General features: G+C 33.3%; 1 protein-coding gene across 1 annotated transcript in view; it reads right to left on the bottom strand.

Annotated features, from left to right (window-relative positions):
- Window positions 1-20,089, bottom strand: part of LOC140442220 (dynein axonemal heavy chain 10-like) — a 657,946-nt gene extending 637,857 nt beyond the window's left edge. Inside the window, 2 exon segments of the mRNA XM_072533298.1 lie at window positions 7,435-7,563; window positions 19,761-20,089. Of these exon segments, the coding sequence (XP_072389399.1) occupies window positions 7,435-7,563; window positions 19,761-19,992 (361 nt within the window). The 5' untranslated portion in view covers window positions 19,993-20,089.
- Window positions 20,090-25,935: the final 5,846 nt, after the last annotated feature.

Genomic DNA, 25,935 nt, shown 5'->3' with positions numbered 1-25,935 from the left:
TAATTGGAAACATAACAAGACCCCCTCCACAGAAGAACCGTTGAACACTATAAGAGAAAAACAATACAATATAGAACTACTCCAAGAACAATCAATAAGAGAACTATACCAACAACGTCTAGACCAAAAATTAATAAAATTTAGATAAGCACCATCAAAGAAATATACGAGCATATAAAGGCGAGTATAAAGCAAGCAGCATTCGAAGCTTTTGGGGAAAAAGAACATATAACAAATAAACAGCACTATTATGAAATAAATGAACCAACAAAAAGAATAATTGAAGAAAAAAAGCAACTATACAGAAAATGGCTGACTACAAACAACGACGAAGTTTATAAAGAATATAGAGAAAAAGATAGAGAAGTGAAAAAACAAATAACACAGCAAAAGAATAAAGAATGGGAAATGATCTGCTTAAATATTGAAACATATATAGGAGGTACAAGAACTTCGGAGTAATGGAAAGTACTGAGAGAATTGAAACAAAACTCAAAAGAAAAAATTAAATTGGGAAATATACAGGACAAAGAATGGAAGGACTACTTAAAGGAACTATTAAGAACAAAGACCACAATTCATTGGAAAAGAAAACAGGCGAAGACGATGCAGATTTCCACAACACGAAATAGAAATAACAGATAGGGAAATGAGAACGGCCATAAAAGCAATCAAAAATAAGAAAGCACCGGGACCTGGAGGCATCTCACCTGAGCTCATAAAATACGGATCAAAAAAAATACACCGGATGATACAATGGATATTTCAGAAAGCCATAAATGGAGAACAGCTCCCAAAGGAATGTACGGAGGCATATATGACATCTATATTTAAGAAAGGAGATAGAAAACGATGCGAAAACTACAGAGGAATAAGCGTAATATCATCAATAGGAAGATTATATGGGAAGATACTGCGAGAAAAGATAGAGCAAGCGATAAAAGGCAAAATCGGGGAGGATCAGGCAGGCTTCACGGCAGGAAGATCATGCATAGACCACATATACACACTGGAACAACTGTTGGAAAAAAAAAAGAAAACAATAGAGATATACACTTGGCATTTGTGGATCTGAGAAAGGCGTATGATTCTGTACCAAGGTCAGAACTATGGGAGGCAATGTACAAATTAGAAATACAGACGGAGCTCATAGAAGCTACAAAAGCTCTGTATAAAGAAAATAAAGTATCCATTAAAATGGGAACAAGAATCTAGGCATGGGAGTACCGGTACGGAACGAATACCTATATACGTTAAGCTTTGCAGACGATCAGGTAGTGATTGCACAAGACCAAGACGACCTCAGCTACATGATGAAGAAACTACAAGAAGAATATACCAAGGCTGGCCTAGATATTAACCTCGCGAAAACAGAGTACCTATCTACAAGTGAAGAAGACATAGAAGATCTACAGATTCATGACAACGTAACAATCAAAAGAAAGGATAAATTCAAATACCTGGGGTTTATAATCACGAAAAAGGCAACAACAGAGGAAGAAATTACACAAAGATTAGGACAAACAAGAACAGCAATCCGACAACTTAACTCAGTATGGTAGGATAGACACCTAAATATGAAGACAAAAACGCAGATTTATTAAACATTAGTGCGAAGTATTATGACATATGGGGCTGAAAATTAGATCATAAACAAGAAAAACAGCAGTAAGATAGTAGCAACAGAGATGGAATGCCTGCGAAGATGCTGCAGAGTAACAAGAATGGATAGGAGAAGTAATGACGAAATAAAGCAAAGAACATCAATAGAAACACACATACTAACATATATAGAACAAAAAAGATTAAAGTGGTATGGACATGTAAGAAGAACCGAATGGAGCCCCATAGGAAGGGGGAAAAGAGGACGTACCCCGAAAATCCTGGAGGAACGAAGTAGACGACGCCATGAGTAAGAGAGGCCTAAACGATGGAGAATGGAACAACAGAGAGAGATGGAAACGGTTGAGCGAGGGAAGGCAGTGAATACTGTAGAATCCCTAAATATATATAAAAAAAATTAATTTTAGTAATTGGGCAAATCCAATAGTAGTTGTGCCAAAAAAGAAGGTTCTCATATTAGAATTTGTGTTGATTTCAAAAGAACTGTGAATCCAGCTCTTGATACAGATCATTGTGTTTTGCCACTTCCCGAAGATATCTATGCTTGCTTAAGTGGAAATCAATATTTTTCAGTCATAGAGTTGAAAGGGGCATACCAACAGCTTGAAGTAGGTGACAAGTCCAAGGAACTGTTAGTCATAAATACACACTTGGGACTTTTTGCCTATAACAGGTTAACTTTTGGTATTAGTTCAGCCCCTGGAATTTTCCAAACTTTTATGGATAATATTCTGGTGGGGTTGGAAAATACAAAATGTTACTTGGATGATATTTTATGTTATGGAATAACATTAGAGGAATGTTATTAAAATGTAATTGAATGTTAAAAGACTTGAGCAATATAATGTCAAAGTCAATAATAAAAAATGTAAATTCTTTAAAGATAGAGTCGAATTCTTAGGTCATTATATTAATTCGTCAGGTATCCATCCTACTGAGGAAAAAATTCAAGCAATAAAGTCTGCCCCGTCCCCAACAAACCTTACTGAATTGAAATCTTATCTTGGGTTATTAAATTATTATATCAAATTTATTCCAATGTTGTCATCAAAATTAAAGCCATTGTATAATATTTGCAAACCTGATGTAGATTTTTTTAAAGAATGGACTGATGAATGTGAAGACATCTTTGGACTCAGTAAGGACTTGTTGACCTCAGATAGTCTGTTGACACACTATGACCCAACTTTACCTATTTATGTGACATGTGATTCCAGTGGCTATGGTGTGGGAGCTGTATTGAGTCATATTATTAATGGTATTGAAAAACCTGTACTATTTGCCTCTAGCACCCTCTCTCCAACTGAACAAAAGTATAGTAATTTAGAACGGGAGGCTTTAGCTTTAATATTTGCAGTCAAAAAGTTTCATAAATATCTCTATGGGCGTAAATTTACCCTTATTTCAGACCATCAACCACTTCAATTTATTTTTGCAAAAAATAAAAATATCCCAACAACTGCTGCTGCTAGAATTACTCGATGGGCGTTAGCTTTGTCAGGTTACAGATAAGATATTATTTACAAAAAAGAAAACTCTATTTACCTTTAAAACAACAAACTGAAGTCAATGACTATATTTTTTCGTTTAGCTTAATTAAGGAAATACCATTGAAGGCAGATGATATTAAAAAGTCTACTAATAAAGATTCATTACTTCTGAAACTCAAGGACCTTATTTTGTCAGGTTGGCCTAATAGTGTTGAGGATGATAACTTAAAAACCTTTTTTAAACGCCGGAATGAATTATCAGTTGAACAGAATTGTATTATGTTAGGGAATAGGGTTTTAATTCCTCAGTCGTTAAGACTTGAAATTTTAAAAGTTTTTCATGAGCAACTTTCTGGTATTGTACGAACCAAATTATTAATTAGGTCATATTGTTGGTGGCCAAATCTAAATGATGATATCTATAGAAAAATTTATTGCATCATGTGATATCTGCCAGGAAAATTAAAATTTCACTAGAAGTAATAATCATATGTCTTGGACAAAATCACCTCATAATTTTTATAGAATATTTATTGATTTCCTAAAGTTGTTTAACCATACATTTTTGCTCATGTATGACCAAAAATCGAAATGGTTAGATGTCAAATTAATGGATAACAGTACCATTCCGTCAGAAACCATTTCAAAGTTAAAGGAAACCTTTTCAATTTTTGGTCTTCCAGTAGGACTATAGAAGAAGGTATATTGCATATTGTAGAAGGTATATTGGAAAGTTGTTTCGTTTCAAAATTCAAAGAAGAATAGATTGCAGGGTTTTTAAAGATGTGGAAATGCAAATAGCGAGTAACGGTAGCTTTTGTCTTTCAAATATGGGAAATTTGATGGATTTCTTAGGAACTGGGAATTTAGAAATGATTTCTGTTTGTTTGAAATACTAAAAGATCATTGGTTGAAAATAGAGAGGGAAAGGAGAATTTGTATGTTTGATGGATATTTTGAAGCAGAAGAAAGGAGCATCGTTTGCTGTCCGTGAGGGGAAAAACATCTAATCCTGACACGGGAATTGCGTGCCGGTAGTTTTGAACGGTGTAAAAGTAACTGGTGCGAAGTAAAAGTAATTTGTTCGAAAGTGTTTAAGAAGTGGTAGCGTGGCTGTCCCATATATGCTGATTGGGAAAAGTGTAGAAATAAAGGTTTACAAGATTTGTAAGTACAAGTAAATTCCTATTTGCATTAGGAGAAGCTTAGGCTAAGAGAATTTAGTATCGGAAAAGGAAAATTGTTAAAACGTGTGATCTAGATTCCGTTTTATGAGCACAACCAAGGGGATAGTTTGGCTAGCGGATTTGGCAAAATTTTAGAATTGGAATTGATCGAAAGTTAATTAGTTTAATTAAAGTTGGAGAACAATATTGCAGGGATATAAAGTTTTTGAAACGGAACAGAACATAATTAAATTTATAAAGTCGTTTGTCATAATATCTGTAAAGTAGTATATATTATTTAGTAAAACGAATTTAATTTGGGCTGCTCAGCTTCAGTTGTCGGGATAGGAATTGATTGATATTTATGATTAAGTGGGTTATAAGTGTAAATAAATTTTTTAAGCGATTCTATAGAGATTAAATTTTAAAATCTAATTTACAATTTGGCGTCTGTAATTAAAATCATTGAAATACAGTATGATGCAAATGTATGGAATAAATTCATTATTTCAGAAACAGACTACTTTTAAAAAAAATCTTAAAACACGTCAATTTTAATTTTTAAATGGCCATCAACTGACATATATATGTTGGAAATTGCGTCATCAGTTTCGGCGTAATGACGTAATCGACGATTTTTTTAAATAGAAACCAAGGACACGCGACAGCTCATTTGAAAGGTCTCCGTATCGTCATTGCAACGATGTAATCACTTGAATATGTATTTCTACAGGGTTCACTAAAATTTTGAACTGTGTCAAGTAACAAGGAATTACAATAAATATTCATTCACTGAACTAAAATACACTAAGGAACGCCACTGGGAATAAAACAAAATATTGTTTTTTGGTGGTTCCGAAAAAAAAAATACATTGATAACAAACAATGCTACATTATAATCTAAAATTAATTATTGTAGTAAGTATTCCAAGTTATTTTTCAAAAATATTTAAATCAATATTGTCATTGACTCGTCTTTATTTGTCAATGGTCTATGAATCTGTCAAATATTAGACGTCAAATTTTTACTCTTCCAGTTTTTTGCCGACATTACAAAACAGCATTTACAAATATGAGATTAACAGAAACAGAACGAATCGAGATTTTAATCATGATTGGTTATGGAGATAGAGTGAGGACTCAAGCAGAAGTTCGTAATTTATTTAATGCTAAATACTCCAATCGCGAACCAATTACTCAATCAACAGTGAGCAAAACTGAAAAAAAAATTTAGAGAAACGGGCCATGTTAAAGATCTTCCCAGAAGTGGTAGAAAATCAATATCCGATGCCAAGAAACGGATTTGTACTGGCGTTTCAAGACAATCCCCATACCAGTTTTAGGCAAGTCGCACTAGATAATAATGTCCACCAATCAACTGTTGTAAGAGTGCTAAAAAAAGAGAAGTGGCATCCATACAAAGTACATCTGGTCCAGGAGCTATTAGAAGATTTGATAGAAGAATCGAATTCTGCGAAACCATTATGGAAAAATGTAACAGAGATCAGGGTTACAAGTACAGATCACGGGATACAAAAGGTACTTTTTTCTGATGAAGCCTCTTTTATGTTAAACGGTCACGTAAATCGCCAGACATATCGATACTGGGTAAGTGAAAATCCACATTGGATGGAAGAGTATAGGACACAATATCCCGAGAAGGTGAATGTTTAGGCCGGCATTACAAACAATCAAATTGTAGGGCCATATTTTTTTGAGGAAAACTTAACTGCTTCTCGTTATCTAGAATTTCTTCAGGATTATCGGTTGCCACAGCTGAATCAGCTATTTCCAAATAATAACATTTTCCCAGGTAGGTGGATAGGTAGAAGGGGGTCCATCGAATGGCCACCAAGGTCTCCAGATTTGACTCCGTTAGATCTTTTTTGTAGGGATATTTAAAGAGCAGAGTGTATCAAAATCGACAGAATAATGTAGAAGAGTTGAAGGAGCGCATCAGAACGGAATTGCACAAATAACACCTGAAGTCATCGAAAACGTTAGGAAAGAATTTATTGCCCGTCTTTCACATTGAATTATTGCTGAAGGTAGTCAATTTGAACATTTGTTGTAATTTAATTGTATTTAAGTAAACATTTATTGCAAGTTAATTGTATTAATAAACCAACAGTTTTGGTTAACCCTGTAGAAATAAATATTCAAATGAATATATCGTTGCAAAGGCGATAAGGAGACCTTTCAAATGAGCTGTCGCGTAACCTCGGTTTGTATTTAAAAAAATCGTCGATTGCGTCATTACATTAACAATGATGACGTAATGTCTAACACATATATAGCAGTTGATGGTCAATCAAAAATTAAAATTGACGTATTTAAAGATTTTTTTTAAAAGTCGTCTGTTTCTGAAATAATGAATTTATTCCATACATTTGCATCATACTGTATATTAAATATAAAACTGATTAAATTTATGTGTTGTATTTTAAAACCATTATATATATATATATATATATATATATATATATATATATATATATATATATATATATATAATAACTAACAAATAAATTTAATCAGTTTTATATTTAATATACAGTATGATGCAAATGTATGGAATAGATTCATTATTTCAGAAACAGACGACTTTTAAAAAAAATCTTAAAATACGTCAATTTTAATTTTTGATTGACCATCAACTGCTATATATGTGTTAGACATTACGTCATCATTGTTAATGTAATGACGCAATCGACGATTTTTTTAAATACAAACCGAGGTTACGCGACAGCTCATTTGAAAGGTCTCCTTATCGCCTTTGCAACGATATATTCATTTGAATATTTATTTCTACAGGGTTAACCAAAACTGTTGGTTTATTAATACAATTAACTTGCAATAAATGTTTACTTAAATACAATTAAATTACAACAAATGTTCAAATTGACTACCTTCAGCAATAATTCAATGTGAAAGACGGGCAATAAATTCTTTCCTAACGTTTTCGATGACTTCAGGTGTTATTTGTGCAATTCCGTTCTGATGCGCTCCTTCAACTCTTCTACATTATTCTGTCTGTAAAACTGATTAAATTTATTTGTTGTATTTTAAAACCATTATATATATATATATATATATATATATATATATATATATATATATATATATATATATATATACAAGTATAATATACTTACCATCACCAGAAACTGGAGTGGTTGTCTCGCTTTTAAATTTACCTTTTTTCTTTTTCTTTTCTTTACCTTTTCCCTTTTTTCCTTTCTTTTTTGGTTCAGGTGGTGGTTCTGGTAAAAGTTCTTTTATAACTGAAACAATATTAAATGTTGTACTAAGCCCAATTATGATTAATATTCTTGCAAAGAAGTATTCGTTATCTTTAATAAATAGTAATATAAAACTAATCCACTATGTAGAGTGGTTATTACCACTTATGGATATAATAATTATATTGTTTATTACTTTAATTGTGTAATTTGAGAGTTATCTTAGGTTTATGTGGATAGTTTCAAATACTATATAGACGTTTTTCACTGAGGATGGTCCGATAGAACTGAAAAGGTTCTGAAAATTTATTAATCCATTTTGGATGACTTTTAAAATTTTTAATAAATTTTATTTCATTTTACTTAAGAAGTTTTTACTTTATAGTAAGTTTTTTAAAACTACGGTATATAGCCAACCACTGGGATTTTCCCTTTTAAATTTCAATCCACTATGTGCATTAGTAAAATATCATGATAACCAAAAATGTAAAAAGAACACACACACACACACACACACACACACACACACACACACACACACACACACACACACACACACACACACACACACATACATACACATACAGACACATACAGAAACACGCGCGCATAATATCGTCAGATTCTTGATGCAATTGTGCCCAGGAGATGCATGGTATAGGAAAGAAAGTGATGCCTTAGAGAGCTGGCGGAATCTGAGAATTACATCCTTAGCACTGTAAGCGCGCACTGCTGTGCTTGAAAATATTTCGTCTTAACTCGTAAGAAAATGGATGGACAATGACTTGATAAAAAAGGAAAGAGATCGCCGAGAAAAAGGCTCAGAAATGAGTAACTCTTCTTAGAGGTGACTTTAGTCGAGCATTTTGTGTCCGCCTCAAATACTCAGCTAGAAGCACTCGAGGCAGGTATTAAAAACACCTTTCTGGAGCTCAACAAAAGAGCATGAAGGGAGATGCAAAAATGGCTGCCGGGATATGACTGTTCTCTTCTTGCCTCTTTAAGGGTTATTATAAACTTCAAAAGTGAAGTGTATCCTTCAGAATCATTAGAGGCCTCGATGGCTCAAATAAGTCTTGCAGGCGAATCTTCAGCATAGTTAGGCAGCTTCGGCAGAACTTACTATTGTTCGAAGAAGGTTCGATTTAATACAAGAGCACTGGGTTTACAAGGACAAACTAAGAGGTCTATCGGGCATTGGTGGAAAGCTTATATATAACCGATCTAGTTGTAGTTCTAAGTCCCGAGAACATATGTATATTAGTCAAACGAGATATCAAAACACTGTTTGATGAATCTTTGTTCCGACCTCATAGAGGCAGGAAGTATGAAGGAGATAATTCTCGAATCAACATACCTTCCATATATTGATTCCGATCAATCACCACCAAAGGAGTTGAAACAGTTGGTGAGGGATTGAAGGAATAATGAACTTTAATTGATCATCGGCTATGGTGTGAATAACCACCCTACATTGATCTGAGGCAGTAAACATACCAATGACAGAGGTGTCATTACTACAGTTTGTTATGGAACAAGATTTAGACATATTAAGCATAGGAAACCAACCAACTTCCGTAACTTTACAATGAAAGGGGTAATTGATATAACAATGTTCAGGACTCACGTGACTGGAACTGTTAAAAAATATCATTATCAGATGAAATGTCTTGTTCAGATAATCGAAATATCTGTTTTGAGTTACCAGCTAATGATCCTATCAGGAAAACTTATCGTACCGCTCGTAAAATAAACTAGGAATTATACCAAACTGACCTGGAATATTGTTTAGATACATTTCTTCTTTTTTCTTTATTCAGACGAGACACATTTATTTCTGGTACTTGGTCATAAGATCTTTGTACTATACCTATTTTTTTTTCAATAAACTCATTGGTAGTTTCAGTATACCTTCGGGTTTAATCCTCAGTTGACCAGTGAATTCTTGTCTCATATCACTTAGCATATTATAATGGCATAGGATGTGTACGACAAACTCTTCTTACATTTCACATTTTCTGCACCATGTTCATTCAACATACTTATTTTGTATAGATGTTTTCTCACATTATATTATCCATTTATCAGTTCGGTGGTCGATTTATTCTTTTATTTACTGAGGTTCATGTTTTTTTTTCAATATTCTTAATTATTTTATTAATCTGAAGTCGCTCTCTATTTCTTTTGATGATTCCTTATTAGCCACTTCTGAACTTTGGTTGCCACTTCTTGCAGCATCTTTGGTGATGCCATACAATAGTCCTGGACCTACAGAAGTTTCTTTCGAACCTTGTTTTGCCAAGAAAACTGCTTGTTAATTTCCATGTACTCCTTCATGACTCAGCACCCATATTAAAGACATTTTGTTGGATTTTATCAGGTTGTTGAAGGCAGGGTTAAAGGGACGATAAGTTTAAAATCCACTTTTATAAGCCTCAATACTTTTGTACTATTTGTGTCCAAACCTTTATTTATTTTTACCTTTTTACCTTTATATATTTATATGGCTCAAATGAGTTTATTGCCCTTTAGATTTTGTCTTGGTTCACCACTTTTTTGCCACACGCTAGTTTTTAATAGAGTCATAAGTTATGGTATCCAGACCAATCTGCTTTCATATGACTAGTGGTATTAGTTTTGTTTTAGACTCAGGAATGTGTATCCTAAAATGTTCTTTCATGGTCTCTTCACTATTCTGAGTGTAGTTACCTAACTCCTATTGGTGCGAAGCAATACTTATCTAAGCGTCCTCTGAGATAACTCTCAGGAGCCTTGTTACTTCTATAATATGGTATATCTCCTCGTAATGCCTTCTCCATGATTCTCTTTTTGCCCTTCTCAGTTTCTTATTATATTTAGTCAGAGTTTTACGATAATCACTCCACTTATCTGATGTTTTTTCAAAGTTAAATTTTCGTCTGACTTCTGTCCTTTAAATTGCAAGCTTGTCATTCCACCAGAGTACTTTGTGTTATTATTCCTCATTAACTCCTGACAGTCGACAGGATACCTCATCTGGCACATGCCATTTTTTAGCAGTTCTAACTACGTGCGTTGTGGCTACTATTATATCAATTACGTTCTTCCGTTGTGAAGTTACAAAAGTTGGTTTGTTTCTCGAGTTTATTATGTCTAAATCATGTTCTATAATAAACTGTAGTCATGACTTATCTATTGGAATAGTGTATTAAATTACTACCCCAGATCAGATGGTGCCTACTCGCATTACAACCAATGATTAATTGCAGTCCTCTCACTTATTATTTCAACTCACTTCATGGTGATTATTCGGGATCATCATAAGGAGGTGTACTCTTTCGAGAATTATCTCCTTCATACCTTCTCCTTCTATGATCTTCATATTTACTGCCGTTAAGTCGCTGACACAAAAATTCATCACCGGCAGTGGTTTGATATATCATTTGACTATTATGCAGGTGCTCTGTAAACCTAGAGCTCTTGTATCAAATCATCATCATCATCATCAAATACATCAAACCTTTTCATAATAGCAGTAAATTATGTCGAAACTGCCTTACTATGCTGGAGATTCACTCGTATAACTCTGATTGGAGCTACCAAAGCCTTTGATGGTTTTTGAAAGATACCTTTCCAAGTCTTAAATACGCCTTGAAATTAGCAGCCTTCAATGCTATATAAAAGATCTCGTCGATCGAATATATGAGCATTTGCACGTTTTCTTCGATCTTCCGATTCTTCAACAACCAGTCTTCCGTCTTAAGGTATTTACTTTGGCTCTCTAGACGGGTCCTGATTGTTGCTTCCTCAACCTCTTTCTCGAGGACATGGGTAAGGACTATGGGCATTTGGTCATGTTGTTGGGAATGAGTACATTCAAATTGTCAAAACCATAGTTCTCACCACCTCAGTAGTTCTTTTTGTTTTCGTTAGAATAGTTTGCCTATAGCTTTCCTGTGTTAAATGATGTTTTATGGACCTGTAGAAGATGATTTTCACTTCCAATAGGACCCTCATTCACTAGTCGCTCCAGTTTGCTGATGATCACATCTGCTTGAGCCTGATCTTGTTGAGTATCAGAATGGTGTCTGTGTGCTACCTTCATCCTGAATAATTTTGTGTCATTACTGTATGACCTGCTCTACTCATTAGCCTTGGTCTTTTAGCAACATTTTGATGCGGGGGAGTAATGGTAGTTTTCCGAGGTTTTTTTTTTACCCTCGGATTTTATGGGGATTTGCTATGGTCCATATCACAGCAGCTATTTTTGCCTCTACCGTTATCTTTCTTTTTGAGCTCTAGCAAAGCTAGAGAGTTTAATAGTGTCGGAACACTTTCTGGATGAGTATTTGGGACAGGTACAAAAAATAATTAAATTAAAGCTGGCTAGCAGAATATGCCGGATAGTGACTACTTGACATTCAAAAGGGGATTTGGCCAATTTGCATGCCCTACAGAATCCGTAAAATGAGAAAATGAATGACAAAGTAATAAAAAATATATGAATAATGTAAATGAAAGTGATAAACTACGGAAGTTGCTCTAAGATGTGATTGGGCGCCAAGAAAGTATTAACCTATACTTTCCAAGGTATTTTGTAAAGATGTTTGCTGAAATAAAAAGGTAAACAGTATTAATTGAAATATTTAGTCTTAACCACAAATTTAATATTTATCCAAATATATACGTTCTAATCCTTTATAGCTACCCACCACCAATTATATACAATGAACCTAGTTACTTATATGCTAAAAAAGATTCCCTGGGTAAACACAATTGATCCTTGAACTGAATTTACAAATAATAAAATATAAGGAAGTTTTAATAATTCGACCTAAAAAGGTAATTTACTTGCCTACTAGAGATGTAACTCTGAACTTCGGCTTTCAATTTAATGTCCTAACAAAAAAAGTAATAAGGACACTATCCTGACTGGATAGATGTCCAAGGTTTAAATATATAATAATAAAATATCAATAAAGAACTCTCTGATTAAATGTGTACACATAAAACCGTACAACAGAGTTGAAAGGAAATATTTAAACCTCAACCTGTAGTTGACAATTAGTTCTTAATGCTATGTCATCTACTGTATTATCTGGAAGTAAGTCATTTATATGAAATTGACCAATTCGTCTATTTGTCGAATTGTCTTTTAATTTATACACTAAAGGAGATATTACTCGAACGACAGTACAGGGAATATATTTCTGGCAGAACTTAGCAGAAATGGCATCACCCTTACTTGACTTTACAAAATTTCGCTTCAATACTCGATCGCCAATAAAGAATCGCATGTCTCGTTTCCTCAAATTATACTGACTCTGATTTCTAAGGTAAGAAGCTTTCAACTTCTTTCTAATGTCAGCTAAGAGTGGAGGTAAATTTTGGAGATCATCCATACGATGAAGTTTTTCCGAAACTTGAGGAAGGGTTGCTGAATTCTCAGAAATTAATCCAAAATAATCACCTGACAAAGGAACATGCCTACCAAAATTAACATAAGCTGGAGAACATTGAGTGACTTCATGAACAGAAGTTCGAATGACTTGAGCGACTGAATGAATATACTGATCCCAAGCTCTATGATCAGTGTAGGTATAAGATCAAAGAGCAGTAACAATGCTGCGATTTACACGTTTAGTGTGATTACCTTGCGGATGATAAGATGCATTATAGAAAATATTTTAGAACTTATATTTATTCAAAAGATCTTTAAAGGCTTTAGAAATGAATTGTGGACCATTGTCGTCACGAAACTATTTGCGGAATACCAAAAAGCAAGAAAACTTGTTCCTCTAAGAATTTCAAAATGGCTGGAGTTGTAGCCTTTCGAAGAGGACAAACTAAAGGAAATTTGGTGAAGTAATCTACAACTACCAAACAATACGTATTACCTGAATAACTACGAGGATACGGTCGAATAAGATCTCAAGATATCATTTGCCAAGGAAAATTAATGTTCCTAAATGAGCCCATTAATCCAGCTTGAGGTAGGTTACTCGGCTTGCATGTTGCACAAACTCTACATCTCGAAATGTATTTCTTAACTGGGTTGCGCAAACCAGGCCAGTAATAAAGCTCAGCTATCTTACTAAAAGTTTTGTAGAAACCAAAGTGACCTGATGTCACATCATCATAAAAGGTTTTCAACACTTCATCCCTATTAGCTGTTGGCACTACTATTTTCCAATCAGACATATTCGATAAAGATTTGACAGGACTGATAACGTGTTTATAAAGGATATTATTTTTCAACTTGAAATCAGGATATCTACTAGATACTTGGGTGACATTATGAATCATCTTTCGATACCAATTATCTGGAAATAAAATGGACAGATCTAAAAGATTGATATCGAACGTTCGTGACAACGCGTCTGCAACCACAATACCATTGGCTTTACGATGCACAATACTATAATTAAAAACAGAAAGCCTACAAATCCAACGGGACAAACGCTGTGATGGATTTTTCATAGAATGTAACCACAATAAAGAACTATGATCCATGATGATAGTGAACTTACGACCTTCAAGATAGTACCGAAAGGCATCAAGACCATGAACAATTGCAAGAAGGTATTTCTCTGTGGTGGAATAATTTTTCTGTGCTTTATTAAGCTTTTTGTTGGTATAAGCTATTGGGTGTTCCGAACCATCCTTTATCTGAAATAGTACACCACCTGAAGCAGTGTTGGAACAATCTGTCATGAGATAAAAATGCTCTTTGAAATTCGGAGACGTCATGACAGGAGCACTAGTAAGAGCTTCTTTTATACGCCGGAAAGCATCATCGGCTTCTGAAGTCCATGTAATAGTTTGGCCTTTTTTCCTATTTTTAAGCAAATCTGTAAGTGGGGACAACAAAGTAGAATAAGACGGAACAAACCGACGATAATATCCACACATTCCCAATATTCTATAGACTTGAGTGGTAGTCTTGGGTATAGGAAAGTCCTTAATGGCTGTAACTTTATCAGGATCTGTCCTTAAACCTTTACTATCGACTACATATCCTAAAAATTTCAGACTAGGACGACAAAACTGACACTTATCTAAATTAATAGTTAAATTAGCCTCTTTGAGACGTAAAAACAACTTATCCAAAATTTCCATATGAAGTGAAAAATCAGGAGTGACAACCAAAATGTCATCCAAATAATAAAAAACATAGGGCTCTTATTGAGGACCAATGACTAAATCCATCAAACGATACATTGTCTGAGGAGCTGAAACAAGACCGAAAGGCATAGTGACAAACTGGAATAATCCTTTCCCACTTACTGCAAAAGCTGTATATTTTTTACTTTCCTTACTTAAAGGTATTTTAAGAAAAGCTTTAGATATGTCGATAGAAGAAATGGGCCTAGCATTCTAGAGTTTACTTAAAATGACATCTATTCGGGAAATAGGATAAGCAGACCCTAAAAGATCCATCTTTTTCTTTGTCAACCATAGCGGACTACAGTAAGAACACGTGGAAGGTTCAATGATTTTCAACTATAACATGGAATCGATTTCTTTTTCCAAGTCAACTTTCCATGCCTGAGGAATAGGATATTGATATTGTCTAAAAGGTGTGGTATCTCCCACCTCAATAGTATGAAATATTAAGGAGGTACGACCTAATTTGTCTTTTGATGAAAGAGATACAAATTTAGAGATCATATTCTCTAATTGCCTTTGTTCGGGACCAGATAAAATAGAAAAGTCCTGAATAGTACTGAGTACAGATTAAATTGAGAAACAGAAAAAGAAAAATTAGAACAATTTGTGTGCTTTTAAAAACATTTAAGAAATCCATACCTAAAATTATAGAATTCTGAACTGAGGCCATAATATAGAATGTAATTTGCTTACATAAATCTGCTACTGTGATTTCAGTTTCAAATTTGCCTGTAATAGACTGAACTGTACCATCTGCAGTAGATACTTGCAGAAAAGAAATGGGCCTAATAGAAATCTCAGCATTTTTCAATAAAGCTAATGAATGTGAACCTATCACAGAAATGTTTGAGCCACTATCTAAAAGAGCTAAATAAGATTGTCCTAAAATCTTAATAGGAAGATAAGGTCTATTATCATTATGTTTCTTCACTAATAATGAATTTAAATCAAAACAATCATTATCTGATTGGTCAAAAATTTTAAATGGTACCAAACTAAACTTATTATCTCTACCAACACAATCAGAAGATGCCATAGGCGAACAAGAAGAATTAGAAATAAAAGAATCCTCCTGACCTGTGGTAGACTCTGGTATACATACTGGAACCACTACAGTACTATTATCATGTTTAACACTAAAATTTGGGGAAGATAATCTGTGCGAATCAAATGTTTTAGATGGGGAAGTTACTTTTTTGAGTGATCTTGTGTGGTGTGTTGGTTTTTTCGTGTTAACCCCTTTTTCTTTTCGACTGAAAGATGGGTTTGAATGGTTGGACCTGGTTGGAACAGTTGCTTTGTTTGATGTATCGGTTTGGCTCCCTGATGGGGCTGTGGACGGAAAAACGCTCAGGAGACGGACCTCCGATCGCTCGTTTCCCGAAAACTTTAAACAATTACGTTTAAGAGTATTTTCTTTACCACAACCATGGCAGAAGATACGGGTACGAGGGATACCGCAATTATAAAAAGTATGACCAGACTCACGACAATTCCAACAAACTATAGAACTCAATGTGGAAATTTTACGTTCATGGCCCTTGGATTGTCAAGAACGGTGTTTGGAAGTATCTAGGTGACGTGAGGAGTTAAAAGAAGAGGGCCGAGGAGTAGAAGGAAGGTGAGAAGACCAAGATAAAGTGTCTTCCAAACGTTTACACTTCTCCGTAATATCAGCTATACTAGTGATCTCTACGAGGACCAACTGCTGATGATAGAATGACAATAGACATTTCAGGATGATCTTAATCTTTGCAGAATCTGTCAGAGGTGTTGCAAGGCGACGACACATACCTAAAATATTATTAATGAACATCGTAACAGACTCATCTGGCTTCTGTTTACGATTTTTAATTTGATCTAAAAGGTTGTCTTGAAAAGGTAGAAAATCAGACCTTAAGTTTCTGAGCTAAATCAGACCAATTTGAAAAATTGTTGCGGTTATTCTTAAGCCACGTAAAAGCTACACCTGAAAACAATTCTGCAGACGCTTCAAAGAGATCATCTTCACACACTCTCCTCGACACACGAAGACATTCCACTCGATCCAAAAAGAAAATGACTTGGTCATAATGACCTTCACCAGAAAATGTAATGCCCCATTTATGAACCTGAACAGGTTTAAGTTGTAGAAATGCATTTGTCGCTTGGACAGAGGAGATTGGAGTTGAAGTTACAAAGAGCAACAAGAATGAATCAAAAATAGTAAGGAATGTTATGCAATGAAAATAAAATAACTATATAAGTTACGGTCTTAACTGAAAATAGGCACAACGTTGGGAACACCAATGTAACAAAAAAAGGAATGTGTTTGTGTAATGTAACACAAGTATTTGGAGTAATGTAACACAAAACAATTAAATTAAAGCTGGCTAGCAGAATGTGCCGGATAGTGATTACTTAACACTCAAAAGGGGATTCGGTCAATTGGCATGCCTTACAGAGACCGTAAAATGAGAAAATGAATGACAAAGTAATAAAAAATATATGAATAATGTAAATGAAAGTGATAAACTACGGAAGTTGCTCTAAGATGTGATTGGGCGCCAGAAAAGTATTAACCTATACCTTCCAAGGTATTTTGTAAAGCTGTTTGCTGAAATAAAAAGGAAAACAGGTATTAATTGAAATATTTAGTCTTCCCCACAAATTTAATATCTATCCAAATATATACAGTATAATCCTTTATAGCTACCCACCACCAATTATGTACAATTAACCTAGTTACTTATATGCTAAAAAAGATTCCCTGGGTAAACACAATTGATCCTTGATCTGAATTTACAAATAATAAAATATAAAGAAATTTTAATGAGTCGACCTAAAAAGGTAATTTACTTGCCTACTAGAGATTTAACTTCGGCTTTCAATTTAATGTCCTAACAAAAAAAGTAATAATGACACTATCCTGACGGGATAGATGTCCAAAGTTTAAATATATAGTAATAAAATATCAATAAAGAACTCTCTGATTAAATGTGTACACATAAAACCGTACAACAGAGTTGAAAGGGAGGATTTAAACCTCAACCTGTAGTTGACAATTAGTTCTTAAATGTTATTTAGAATTATTATAAAAAAAAAAGTGACTGGTCTTTATTATTATGTAAAATAGTACGAATTAAAGTTTAAAAAAAATATTATAAAAAATTATTAAAATTGATAAACAAAACTTAATACAAATTGGCAGTGTTCCACACTCTAAATGAGGGCGGTCTTTCCGGCTGGTTCCCTGAAGTTGTCCGGGAAGTCTTATATGAGATCTGGACCTCTGATGGAACAGCTAAGGGTGACGGTAAAGGTGCAAACCCAGTAGGGAACAACTCACTTCCTTTTCTATTACAAACCCCAACAAAAATAAAAATGAAGAATTCTTGATTCTGGACTTAACTTCTTAAGTAGGCGGCTAAGAGTGGCTATAAATCAATTGGTATACACTAAAAAACAAACGAAAACTTTTTCATCTTCTTCCCCAAAAAAAAATACTTTTCTTCAAACAAATTTAGCACAGGCGCTACTTTTTTTAGTTAACCGAACTTCCTTTGCCCAAAGTTTAAACCAGAATGCGCGCTAATTGTTAATTGTTAGTCGGATAAGCATGCCTGCCTAAAACGGCCGCTGGAGTTGCTGTTTAATACCAACTTGAAATTAAAAATTAAAAAATATTAAGTGGATCTTGATTTAAAAATTTTATTTAATAGTGAATAAAGAAATATTAAAGTGACGGACTCGTTACAAATTGCTTCTCTGACGGTTCCCGTTGTTTGAGTTATGTTTTCGTGATCTCGTTGTCCATATTTCTTCCTACAACTTAAAACTAAATACTGTCAGACATGCCAGTGAGCCGTTACCGTGCTAAGGCTAATCCCCCAGAGTTCGCCAGCTTTCTATGGTATCGCTTAAGGTTTCTCCCCTGTGCCATGCATCCTTTGGGTACGATGGCGTTAGGCCTCGGAATTAGACAGCCCAATAGTAGCACAATAATGAATCTTACCTTATAGTGAGTCAGATGTCTGATTTGCCAATTAACCGAGATGAGAGTTTGTGTGTGAGTGTGTATGTATGTGTTTATATATGTGTGTGTCTTTGCCGTGTTCAATTGACAAATCTACAGAAATGATGTAGCTGCCGCCCACATGCTATGTTCTCAGTTAATCTCTGGACGTTTATTTGGTTGTACCCTTATTCACACTCGTCTTATTTTTACATAGGACGTCCCCTATCAGCCATTGGAACGCAGTATCGTGGTTGAGAACATCCCATGTATCCGTACGTATACAAATACATATACATACATGCACACAGATATTCATACATATACAAACAATAACGGGCCACGTTTGCATATAAAATAATAAAATAAATGAATAGAACAAAAAAATAAGTTTTGTAGAAAAGGACTGACAATAACAAACTGCATGTGGCATTTATCATATAATAATTTAAGAACTTATGGAGACCGTCATAACATCATCGAAAACAAAGGCAACAGGAGCACAACAAATAAAAATAGAACTTCTTAAATATGGAGGTCTTTTGCTACACTTTAGAATTCTGCATATGATGAATCAATGTTTTGCTTCGAATCCAAAATACATAAAGCGTGGCAAGGGTTAAAATTATATCACTGTTTAAAAAAGGGGAGAGTAATAATTGCAAAAACTGCAGATGTGTTGTTTGATGCAATCTATAAAATATATACTCCAAAATTATTAACGATAGAATAAAAAATATAGAATCAGTCCAATATAGAATAAGAATGTTTGTGTTATAAAACAAATTATCGCAAACTGTAAAAAAATTATACCACAAATGCATTTTGCATTCATTAATATTGAAAATCGTTCGACCAGGCCGATAAACACAAACTAAGTGTGATAAAAGTGTATAAAAATACATTAAAGCTGAGTAGAGAGTCACGCTAGAATCCAAGCTAACGAAATTCCTCAGAATATTGAAAAACATTGTTGACGTAAGACTTGGTACATAGAAAAAAACTGAATGTATATTCCGTCTAAACTCTGGAATAAACAAGAAGAGAAGAAGAAGACAAGCAAGTAATTTAATTTTTTTAATAAAAATTCACTCACCTTTCTGTGGAACTAATATTTCTTCATCGACCAATTTCTCATAAGAAGTCTTATAAAGAAAGAAAAAGTCTTTTCTTTCATTAGTATCGACAGTATCGTCCAAAAAAGAGGAAAATTTTTCTTCCAATTCCTCCTTATTAGTCATCATTTCTTCAAAATAATCACAAGAAGGTAATCCGAAGAATGTAGTAATGCGGTTTTTTATCCATTCTCGTCTATAATCAGTACCCATTGTTATACTAAACTTATATTATTTTAAAACCTTTTTTTAAAATGAATATTTATTTCACTTTTGACAATTGAGTATTAATGTTTGTCGTAAAACGGTTGAATATGTATGTATATGGTAACAGTTGTATATGGTAGCAACGGATAAATAGTTGTAACCAATTAAGTGTGATAATCAATATCAACGTAAATAGTCGGTAGTTTTAAAGTAGTTGCCTAAGATACCAATATTTCATTAGTAATTTTACATCCGTATTATACAGTGTTTCAAAAAGGTATGTCATAAATTAAATCGCGCATTCCGGGGACAAAATTAAATTGATTGAATCCAACTTACCATAGTACAAAAGTGTACACAAAAAAAGTTACAGCCCTTTGAAGTTACAAAATAAAAATTGTTTTTTTGCATTATCTCCTAAACTACTTGACATTTTGTAATAAAAATGAACACGTTACTTTCTTGGTGTGAAAGCATTTTTCATATAAAAGAAACAACAAAATCTAAGCGCACAGAAAAATTTTAAGGGGGGTGTGCAGCCCTAAATCCCCCCAAACTTTTGAGTACGTTCAAATCAAATGAATTTTGTGGCATCATTAGTTTAACAAATTGTCTTTAAAACTTTTTTGCCTCTTATTACTTTTTTCAAAAAACAGTTTTTATTGAGTTACGGCCCTAATCATTAACCTTTAAAAAATTACATGTAACTAAATAAATGGCTTAAATGAATTAACAAGTACAAAAAATGTCTATTGCCTCTATAAATATGATATTACAATAAATGTTCAAAACACATTCGGTATCGTTTTAATAAGGAAAACCAAATGCGCTGAAAAATCATATTTTTCTGACGAAATTGATTTGCAGTTTCAATTATTCTAACCCTCAATTGTTGTTCGACCTCTATTGTTACAAAATACAGTTTTTCTTTCATAAACCACCAAAAGCAAACATCGATGGGGTTAAGACCTGGACTTCTGGGTGGCCAAGAAATAGGTGTGTCACGACCCCTTACAATCCACCGACCAGGATACCGTCTGCAAAGGTATTCCCGGACTTCATTACTATAATGCGGTGGAGCGATATCTTGTAGAAACCACATATTTTGCCTTATTGCAATATTCACTTCTTCCAAATACTCTTGTAAATCGTTTACCTAGAACTGAAAATAATTATCACCATTTAAATTGTTGGGAAGAAATACTGGGCCTATTAGATTGTTATCCACAATTCTTATCCAAACATTAACTTTGAAAGTCCTTTGGTGATGAGTCGTTTTTTTTTGGAGTGAAGATTTTCGTCGGCCCAAATGTGCTCGTTATGATGGTTTGTTATTCCATTTCTATTGAAGGTAGCCTCGTTGGTAAACAATTTATTTGTAAGAAAATTAACATTTCGAGTGTTTTCCATTAACAACCAATAGCAAAATCCAATCCTTTTAGGATAATCTTCGACTAATAACTCTTGAATGGTTGTTAAGTGATAGGGTTTAAGCAGCTGATCCTTCAAACACCTCGAAAACCTTAAGTGAGGAACATTTAGATCAGCAGCTATTACCCTTGTACTTGTTCCAGGGACTTCTTCAATGATTTCTAAAATGTCTTAATCAGTTGCATCCATTATTGGACGACCACTATTGCTAGCAACTTGCGGTTGGAATATACCCGTTTCCCGTAAACGACGATTAATGGTCAGAAATAATCGTCTATCAGGTGTATTTCGATTGGGGTATTTTACTGCATAACGCCTTGCGGCTGCTGCACTATTTCCTTGACATTCACCAACGATATTCCCGATAGTTTATTGAAATCATAATTTAATCTGATCCAACTTACCCACAGGTAAATGCATATCTGCCATTTCGTGAAATGTGAAGGCCATTGTAATATTAAAATTTTTAATATTAATCTTATTCACACAATAAATAATAGCTTCAAATTATTGACTATTATTGATGGAACTGTTTGTAATTATTGTATCCGTAGAAACTAATTACAATTTTATGGCCAACTAGGAAAAAATTGGTTTTTCGAAAAAATGATAACAGGCAAAAAAGTTTTAAAAACAATGTGTTAAATTCATGATGCCACAGAATTCATTTGATTTGAACGTACTCAAAAGTTTGGGGGGATTTAGGGCTGCACACCCCACTTAAAATTTTTCTGTGCGCTTAGATTTTGTTGTTTCTGTTTTATGAAAAATGCTTTCAGAACAAGAAAGTAACGTGTCCATTTTTATTACAAAATGGTAAGTAGTTTAGGAGATAATGCAAAAAAACAATTTTTATTTTGTAACTTCAAAGGGCTGTAACTTTTTTTGTGTACACTTTTGTACTAAAGTCAGTTGGATTCGATCAATTTATTTTTGTCCCCGGAATGCGTGATTTAATATTTAATGTATGACATACCTTTTTGAAACACCCTGTATTGTATATATATATATATATATATATATATATATATATATATATATATATATATATATATATATATATATATATATATATATATATATATATATATATATATACAGGTTGGTCCTTAAATAATTGAACAAAGAAAAACCGTAGATTATGCACTTTAAAGTGCATAATCTACGATATATTGCGATTTAAGCCAACTTGCTTTAATAAAATGTTGGTATTAAGAAAGATACAGGGTGTTAAAGTGAAAATTTAAAATTTTATTTTTCGCTATAACTTTTACGTTTGTAAATATTTTTGAACAAAAATTTACAGTTAGATGCTTTTGAGTAGGAAAAATTATAATTTTATACATACTTTAATGTAACTAATAGAGGGCGCCACATATGACATATGTGTGGCATAAATTTCCACTTAACTTTTTTGCTCCTTAAGTTAGCTCTATTTGTGTTAAAAAATATTAAAGATACATTATTTTTACAAAGAAAAGATATACTTATTGGTAACCTGAAAATTCAACCATTTTCGAGATAATCGCATTTTATAAGTCAGCTGCATAATAATTCTTAGTTTGATATTTGTGCGGTAAAGCACTGAATACCTGTAGATAACCATAATTCATAGTTTATTCTTATTAAAACAACTCAAAGCTGATAATGTAACATCACAAAATACTTTGTTATGGGTGCTAAATGTCTTATTGGAGAAAATATTCTTCATCTTTTCTTGTTTAGGTGCCGTGTCCGTATTCAGACGACATCATGTTTACAATTTCCCTTTTCTATCGCTTCTTAAGTTTCTATAAGGGCGTTGTATTACTTTTTTTTATTGTAAAATGCTGAAAACCCAAAATATGTGGTTTATGCAAGATGGTCCACCACCAGATTCTAGAGAGAAGGCAGTTAAAACATACTTAAATACAACTTTTCTGAACGTTGGATTGGTCGTGGTAGTCATATTCCTCGGCAATGTGGTGAGATATTGATATAATTATTTATTTCATAAAAAATCCGAAAATAATACTTATTATTCATTACGTAAATTGTTTAACCATTTTTATTAGGACAAATAGAAACTAGAGCACAGGTATTAAATAACACATATGTGTCTTGTTTCATAATACTTTTGCTACAAATCTAACCTTAAAGACTCAGCATTTTTACAAAAACATCATCGTTGGCCTAATAACCGATATTGTTATAAATATAGTCAACACACAGGCAATTTAGTTCAGTCTAATATTAGTTCGTTAGTAAATCATAATTGTCCATTTGTTCGAGATGTAATTATAGTTACTCGTAAGCTGTAACGTAATCATATAAATAAGTAATGTCATCGATAGGCTATTCCGTGTGTATATAAGTAACCAATGAAGGAGATACATCACAGTTTAATACATTATTTAACCTCTGCGACAAATAAGATGTAGTTCCATAATCTACCATAAGATTTCGATATGTATCCAAAATAATATATTCATCCATTATACATTATAGCCACCACGTAGCCCAGAACTTAATCCGCTTGATTTTGGTGTATGGGGCGCATTAAAACAATGTGTCTATAAGAATCCCATAAACATTCGCAACCAATTTTGTGAAGAAATAAATACTGCAGCAGTTTTTTTAGAACAAATGTTGCTATTTAATATGAGACGATCTTTTATGGAATATATTGGCAAATGAATTAAAGAAAATGGTGGACATACTTTGTCAAAAAGGTGTGTTATTTAGTTTAACTATTTCTTAATTTGGTTTGTAATAACATTTGACTTATTTTCCATTCAAAATAATAACACAATCATCCCCTATTTCCAAGTTTCATTAAAACATAAATTAAAAATAATATATAAAATTTTTCCGCCATACAAATCCACCCGTCCAACTAATCATGCAATGACCCCTGTAGAAGTTCATAATTGTCTCAAACCTTGGAATTTGGTGACATATGGCCCTTTAAAAAGTTTTTGGTATCGCGTCACGTTGTTTGCATAGATTGCAATAAATCAGAGCTTTGTTTACCTTCAGCGGAGAACCATCTAAATGAAGCCAAACGTTCGTTTAAAAATTTTTTAAATCTTCGTATCTACAAATATGAACATTATTTTCTGCAGAGTTTGTGTGTTTTTTGTTTTTTTTTGTTTTTTTTTTGTTAAGTTAGTTTTAAATAATAAGTAAAGTTTACAGTAGATATATAATAACATCGATAATATACTACATATTGAGTTGTAAGTTATGAACTATAAACATCTGTATTTCTTATAAACTCTATGTTATCTTTTATATTTTAGAGAACTGATGAAGCTTTAGAAGTATAAAGCGAAACGTCTTCGATAAACTTATGAAGTAGTTGACTTCTTTTTTTATTTGCCAACTTGAATGACCTATTAAACCTCTGAATTCACTAGTTGAATACTTTAGAAATATAAATTGACGGTCGTAGTCTTTACAATATATATATATATATATATATATATATATATATATATATATATATATATATATATATATATATATATATATATATATAATGGAAAAGGATAATGCGAGTGAATAATAAAAGTAAAAAGTAATAGCATGTCTCACAAAACAGAAAACCAAAAATGGTATATCGATGGAAGGCAACCGTATATACGTATTTCTGACTATTGGTCGTCTTCAGTACGGTGCAGCCAAGTTAGAAAAGGAGCATATTAACTTGGGAAAGCATCCTGTAGTGATCCTTTATATGTTTTTTTAACGTAACATTATATTTTGGAGGTTTGACATGTCGACGAGTATTGTGCTTGTCCCTTAAGTCTATGGGATTCAGCATTCAAAAGTTGTAGTCGTAAGTTAGAAATGGCATGAAAGCTGAGAACAGCTCTCTTACAAACTGGTATTTTATCACCTTCTTTTCAAATATGATATCGGAATGTTGCTTTTTATGATAATTTGACTACTCCTTCGGAACCGTTTTGCCGGTTTGGGTTCAATAAGACCAACTAAACAGATATCCTGTTCATTTTTGGACTTTATTTCATGCAACTTGGCCGAATCACTTTCTTTTCCTCTTGTTCTTTTACTCATCTAGTCTTGTGCAGAAAATTTCTCAAGCTTATTCCAAGCAATGATCTCTCAATTTTACGTTGTCTCCTCAATTTCTCTCTGATGTTCTTGTGAGAGTTAAGGTTTCTGTTCCGTATGTGAGGACTGATAGAACGCATTGGTTGAAAGCTTTCCTTTTTAAATGGATTGGGATATTTTTTTTTAACACGGCTCTAATTTTTCCGAATGGAGCCCACCCTAAACTTACTCGTCCAAGTAGCTTACATGTTTGGTTGTCTCACGTTAATCTTATTTGGCGGCCCATATACACATATCTTTACACAACTTCTATATTCGATTTCTATTAGCACATTGGGGATGAGACTCATCATTTTTGTTTTCCCATAGTTTATCTTTAAACCAACTCTCTGTGTGACTTGCTGTAGTTGTAACATAACTCTGGCTTCTCCTAAATCGTTTGTTATGAGAACAATGTCATCG

Source organism: Diabrotica undecimpunctata, chromosome 5 (genome assembly GCF_040954645.1).
Source record: "Diabrotica undecimpunctata isolate CICGRU chromosome 5, icDiaUnde3, whole genome shotgun sequence".
Taxonomy (NCBI): Eukaryota; Metazoa; Arthropoda; class Insecta; order Coleoptera; family Chrysomelidae; genus Diabrotica; species Diabrotica undecimpunctata.
This window is presented reverse-complemented; position numbering and strand designations above follow the sequence as displayed.